Source organism: Protobothrops mucrosquamatus, unplaced genomic scaffold (assembly GCF_001527695.2).
Source record: "Protobothrops mucrosquamatus isolate PMUCROS unplaced genomic scaffold, P.Mucros_1.0 scaffold446, whole genome shotgun sequence".
Taxonomy (NCBI): domain Eukaryota; kingdom Metazoa; phylum Chordata; class Lepidosauria; order Squamata; family Viperidae; genus Protobothrops; species Protobothrops mucrosquamatus.
Genome location: NW_015386769.1, coordinates 413,746 through 420,615, shown reverse-complemented (window position 1 = coordinate 420,615; position 6,870 = coordinate 413,746). Strand labels below are relative to the sequence as shown.

Here is a 6,870-nt window from a genome sequence, read left to right as displayed (position 1 = left end):
AGTATTTTTGCAATTTATAAATATGTGTTAATTAATATGGAGAAATAAATGATGTTTCAGATAGCATAATCATTTATAGTTGGTCTGCAATAAAGAAATTCTTCAGAAGTAGTCTGGTCTAATAAAGAAGATGCTTGGCAGAAGTTGACCATAATATTCCAAAATAACTAGGAACTTAGTGAGCAATCAGAAATGTCCCCCAAGGAGTCAGCTACTATACACCTGACCTCTACAGAAATGATGTATACTCTTGAATTTGGAAGCTGTCTTGGCCTGCATCAGGGGTTCCCAACCAGGGGTGCGAGACAATATTCCGGGGGGTGCGAAAACTTGGGTTTTCAAAATTATAGTGTATATGCATAATTAATTGCCATTGTTTCAAACTTTTGTATGGGGTGCGAGAATATATCAGAAGCCTTCTAGGGGTGCGGGGTATAGAAAAGGTTGAAAGCCGCTGGCTTACACGGTTATTGTTCAGAAAGTAAGCAGGAGTAGGATATAAGCTAAATTTGAGTTTGTTTCTGTTTAATTACAGTAAGTCAATATAATTAATAAAATGTATTCAACATTCTTTGCTTTCTGTTTAATTCACATTAACATTTTGGGGAAACCCTGGGGTTGCATTTAATTCTTTGGAATGGGGCAAGAGAACATGGGGGCACGCACAAGCAATGTTCCTTTGTAGGTATGACTTGCAGTGCAGTACGAAGGGTGACTGACAAACTCTTTCTTAAGCTGATGTGCTCCTGAGAAGCCCCAGGTTGTTCTTTAACGAAGACAGGTGGGAAACAGCTGTGCAAAACTCAATCCATTGTTCCTTCTTTCTCTTCCAGGCAGTGGTGCTACCGCCGTAGTCCAAGCAGCGCTCTGCAAACCCAGGCAGGAACGCGTAGCAATAAAAAGAATCAACTTGGAAAAATGCCAGACCAGTATGGATGAATTGCTTGTAGGTAGAACAACCATAATAAATGAATAAATAAACTGATCCAGCAACCTTTTCTTCAGTGTCTTATAAACACTTACATGTGATTGTTCTACCTGAATTTGCAAGATTAATTATAGTAAACTTCTGTGAACAAATAATGTGGATTTTTATGGCCTGTTATATCTGCATTTTATTGTAGCTGTGGTGCAGGCAATCCTCAACTTATCTTATAAGCAACTGTTCAAAGTTACAACACTGCTGAAAATAGTAACTTATACAGGTAGTCCTAGATTTACAATAGTTCACTTAGTGGACCATTTGAAGTTAGAACGGCGCTGAAAAAAGCGACTGATCATTGTTTTTCACACTTATGACTGTTGCAACATCCCCGAAGTTACATGATCAAAATTCAAATACTTGGCAACTGACTCGTATTTATGATGGTTGCAGTATCCTGAGGGTGTGTGTGTCATGTGATCAGTGTTTGGGACCTGACAAGCAAAGTCAACGGGGAAGTCAGAGTCACTTTTACAACCATATTGTTAACAGCTGTAGTGATTCACTTAACATCACTTGAATCACACTGGATTTTTCTCTTTTGTGTTTAGAAGAGACATTTTAAAAAAATCGGCTTCAGAACTGTGGGAAGATCTTACAAGGACTCACCAGTCTGTGCTGTGTTGAAAACATACATTCACACATTGATCTTATTAAAAGATGAAGAGACTTACTTTGAATGAAATATGACTCACAGAATCATCACTCAAGCCATTTAAATATTACTGCTGCATTTATCCTAACGATAGTTGCTCTTCTTTTGCATTGGAGGAATAAAATGTTAAAGCAATTTTAATCTTACTAAACAAACAGATGAAACGATCCATTAAGGCAAGAAGAAAACCACTGTGATATTTAAAAATGCAGATGTTCTGAGTTGTATTTTTATCCAGAGATATTTTAGGTATTTTTAATCTGTAATATACCAATAAGGAAAAATATTTATAGCTCAGGGTTGAAATGAGGGGGTCCTTGGTGCTCTTGGAGCTTGGTTGTTTTCTTGCAGGCACCATCAGTGCTGCACTATCTAGTTTGGTGTAATGAAACATCTGCAAGAAAACAACCAAGCTCAGAGAGCACCAAGGATCCCTCATATTTACAATGCATATTGTAAATATGCATTGTAAACATGTAATATTGCCAACCTATTCTAGATATTGAGATACATTGTAAACATGTAATATTGCCAACCTATTCTAGATATTTCAGAGGAAAGGGGAATTGTTATATTCCCCTTTCCTCTGAAATATCTAGAATAGGTTGGAGACGAAAGGGGAATTGTTATATTCCCCTTTCCTCTGAAATATCTAGAATAGGTTGGCAATATTACAGTGACTTCAAAAAGTTCAAGTATCAGTTCATATGAAGCATAGAAAACAAATCGTATTTTGGATGATCAAAACATTTTATTTGACTGAGCAGAAAAAAACCCCACTTTTTTTAAAAAAAAAAAAGTTGGAATCATATTAATTCATCAAGCCAACCAAACTGCTGGAGATGATGGAAATCACAACTCAGCATCTCAGGAGGGCTTCCCTTTGAGGGACGGTCAGTTTAGTTGCATTATTTCTCTCCGAAGTTTGCAAGCACAATGTTCTTAAATGATGAATATACTTAATTTCATTTCCTAATCTCATCCACTGTATATATTTCCTGACGGCAAATACTAGCGATGGGTAGGCAACTTTGGTTCTTTTATGACTCATGGACTTCAACTCCCAGAATTCCTGAGCCAGCATAGCTTGCTCAGGAATTCTGGGAGTTGAAGTCCACAAGTCATAAAAGAGCCAAGGTTGCCTACCCCTGAGCTAGGATAACCTTACATTTTTCCTTGCAAGACTACTATGTCATATTTTGCCTTCTTTACAGAAAGAAATCCAAGCCATGAGTCAATGCAACCATCCCAATGTAGTTACGTATTATACATCTTTTGTGGTCAAGGATGAGCTTTGGTTGGTTATGAAACTACTAAGTGGAGGTGAGTCTTTATATTGTAAATATGAAAATGCAGTCCTGTATTGGAATGATCTTTCTGATCAATCAGTGACTTTCAAACAAAGGTTTTTAGATGTGGCATTTTATTTACAACTAGTTAATATCTGCAGGAGAGCCAGTTTGGTATAGGCGTCATGCTAGAAACTAGGAGACCGTGAATTCCAGTCCTGCCTGGGGCACAAAGCTATCTGGGTGTCCTGAGATTAGTCACATTTTCTCAGCCCTAGGATGAGGCAGTGACAAACCACTTTTGAAAAACCTTGCCAAGAGACTTGTCCACGCAGTCTGAGAATTGGACGTGATTGAACGGAAGGGGAAAAAAAATATTTGCAAAGCATAGAAAAAGCTCTTAAACACAGCCTTTTCTTCTAGACATTAGAGCCCACTTGCATTCTGGAAAAATTAACTGTGTTAATTTCCAAATTAACTGTGTGAATCCTCAAGTCCCTGGGCCAGAAATGCCAGATCCAACAGTACTTGAATTGAATGGAGAAGAGGTTATCCTTACTAAGAGGACAGTTGCTGTGATTAGGAATGGCTAACCACTGGTGATGAAGAGAGACGTGATGGTGGATATTTCAGTAGTGCAAAAGGTGCTTCTGATGATGTTCTACTGGGGAAAACTGAGACAATTTATGTGCAGGGAGGGTACAGGTAGGAATGCTTCTAGTCATCAAGATCAGAGATTGGGAAGAACTACGGAAGCGTGCCAGTTGGGACTGTGGCCAGATAGCTATACTGCTTGACCATGATTTCGCCCAGCATTCATGGAAAATGCTTCCTCTGGGGGAGCAAAGGATTGAGATGTTGGTTGAGTCATGGATTGATCTACCACAGCCCTATCTGACCCACCTATGGAAGGAGCGGGAAACTGATCCAGGGCAGCTGATTTTGCAGAGAGTGAAAGCCCCAGAGTGCATATGTGCACAACCCACCCTGTTTGACAACAACTTCCCAAGAAGGAAAAGAGAAGACAACTCTGAGGGAGAAACTTCTCCTTCTTCTAGAACCAAATCCAGAGGCTGGGGCTCGGCAGAGTGAGATGATGAGATGGTGATGGAAACACAAGTCTAGTCATAGTTCAGAAATTGATGGAAAGTGACTAATTACCCCTCAAAAGAACCTGAGAGCCATGGTGTATCGGTTTTGCTTGAGACTGCTGAGTCTGACTCAAGACTGTCCTGAGTTTGATACGCTTCAGCATTTTTTTTTCATTGATCGCTTATCAGACCTGCAGACAATTCAAAACTGGGGCTAATTAAAAATGTGAAATTCAACGCAATTTTGGTAGGTTAAAATCATAGAAATCAAATGCAATTGAGAAAAAAAGACTGACAAATAATAGAATAAAAGTTAAAGATTATAAACGCTAAAATCTCCAGTTAGGAAATAGATAGCAAATACATCGTTATGGGAGATGCCAGCTTGGTAATAGTAACAATGAAAAAGAAGTTGGAATGTAGTTCATTACAAGCTGAATATGAGTCAGCAGAGTCACGTAGCTACAAAAAGGCAGCTGCCATATTAGGCTGCATCAATAAAGTACAGCTTCCAATTCAGAAAATTATCATCGAGGGAAACAAAATACATGCGAAAAAGGACAAGAAAGATGATCATCAGAAATGCAAGTAAATCTTACGAGAAGAGATACTGGCAATGGGATGTTCAATTTGAGAAGAGGAAAAATAAGGAGGATATGATAACATTTTTCCAAGTATCTGCAGGGATGTCGTGTAGAAAAAAGTGTTCTTTTTTTTAATCCTCTCTAAAAGCAGAACAAGTTGCAGGGAAGCAAATTGTGATTGAATGTTAGAACAAACTCTATAGTGCTTCTGCTTTCATTGAATACGTTCACCTGGAACCTGCACAATCGCCTACCGAGAATTGTTTAATTTAGATTTCTGTACTAAGCAGAGGATTAGATTTGGTAGTCTACATAGCCTCTTCCTATTCATTCTAATTTCTTTCAAGTTTCTCAGTGAGGAAAATGTGCATATTGCTTGTGACCTGACAGTTTATGTTGTCTATCAGATATCTTCAAATGCAGTTACCTCTAAAAAAAATCTCATATAAAAGCATGTTCAGCAGTAGTGGGCTGCTGAGGCAGTCGGTCAATTTAATTACAGATTTCTTATGCCGCCTATAATTTTGTTGCACATTTTGGACCTACGATTTTATGATCCAATTCTCCATGCCTTTTCATGTACTCAGTCATATTGATGTGTCCATATATTTTAAATGAACGCCACACATTTTTTCTAGATCAGAGGCCTCCAAACTTGACAACTTTAAGATTAGTGGACTTCAACTCCTAGAATTCCTCAACTAGCCATGGTGACTGGAGAATTCTGGGAGTTGAAGTCCGCAAGTCTTAAAGTTGCCACGTTTGGAGACCTCTGATCTAGATTTATTCTCTAAGTCTCAGAAAATTTAAATTGAAATCTAGAGCAACCTAAATATGTACAATGGATCTTGGACGGCAAGACGAAGAGGTTGATGTTCCATTTTTCTTCTGTAATTTCTCTCTCTCTCTAGGCTCAATGCTGGATATAATAAAATATGTAGTGAGCAGAGGAGAGCACAAGAGTGGTGTGCTTGAGGAATCAATAATAGCCACAATTCTGAAAGAAGTTTTGGAAGGCTTAGACTATCTACACAGAAACGGACAAATCCACAGGTACTAGCATGTTGCTTCATTGTGTATGAGTTGAGAATGCAAAGTTTCATTATTAATTCTGTTAACTTGAGATGGGACGGCTATATAAACTGATTAAATCAATCAATAAATTCAAGACTGGGTCATGATCTAAACCTGATTGGGAGAGAACTCATTCCGTAAATTCTTCTATAGTTGTGCAACGCAACATGAAGAGATATAAATCCTAGTCTTAAATTAACTATTTAGTTGATAATGCCTCATCCGCTCACAAAATCATCTGGCAGTGTTAGCAATTATTATTTGCCTGTCAAAGGGGATGATCAAACCTAATCTCTTTTTGATCTATTGTTTTGATGGGGGAGATGGCAGAAAAATTGCTGCTTTCTCCTTGAAACTGCAAAGGATGGAGAAGTTTCTTGTCTTGACAATTACTTTGGTTCCATTTCTTTCCCTCTTGCACAATAGCAAATGGGGATTGTTTAATTGATTGATTGATGCAAAGCCAGCTGCAACCTCTGATTTGCTGGGAGAATATAATAGAGCAGTTTTCCATGAGATAAAAGAAGCTAAGTAGCGTGATCTGACGTGCAGTTCGGGCTTGCATAAGAATGAAACTATGAGCTTTTTGTAAGTGGAAGAACATATTTTCCCCTCAATTTGCCATCTTTAAAATGAAATCATCTGAGATTTTTACAACCAGAAAGTGTTTAATTCCACTCTGTGGTATTGTTCCACAGCAAGCCTCCCTTCCCTCCTCCTCTCCCATCACATCTGAATTTAAATGCTTTTTTGTTTATTCCTTTTTCTAGGGATTTAAAAGCTGGTAATATTCTTCTGGGTGAGGATGGCTCTGTACAGATAGCAGGTAATCATCATCATTGTTACATTTTCAAAATGCATGATAGAAAATTTGAGATATTTCAAAAGATCTCATTAATGTTGTAAATGGTTAGAATTTGTTAAGTTTAAGAGTGTTTGATATTCAGCTGCAGGCTAAGCGTTCAGTTTTCCTGAGCGGATAGTTTTTTTTTTTTCTTAATGGAGTGTGTCAGTCAGCTTTTCAAGAAACAATGCAGTTGTTCCCAATCTGTTGTGCTTCACAGTTTTGAACTACAGCTTTTATTTTTCCTCACTCGGCAAGTCAGAAACTTCTAGAGGACAGCTAGCACAAAAATCAGAGTAGATTGGCAACTAGTATTGTGAGCTGCCAAGACAATAGGGTTCCTGCTATCTG

The 6,870-nt window shown here is 38.1% G+C and overlaps 1 protein-coding gene across 1 annotated transcript in view; it reads left to right on the top strand.

Moving 5' to 3' along the window:
• The first annotated feature begins 894 nt into the window (after positions 1 to 894).
• STK39 (serine/threonine kinase 39) overlaps positions 895 to 6,870 on the top strand; it is a 68,184-nt gene continuing 62,208 nt past the window's right edge. Inside the window, exons 1-4 of the mRNA XM_015816394.1 lie at positions 895 to 946; positions 2,852 to 2,960; positions 5,513 to 5,654; positions 6,446 to 6,501. Of these exons, the coding sequence (XP_015671880.1) occupies positions 932 to 946; positions 2,852 to 2,960; positions 5,513 to 5,654; positions 6,446 to 6,501 (322 nt within the window). The 5' untranslated portion in view covers positions 895 to 931. The remainder of the gene's footprint in view (positions 947 to 2,851; positions 2,961 to 5,512; positions 5,655 to 6,445; positions 6,502 to 6,870) is intronic.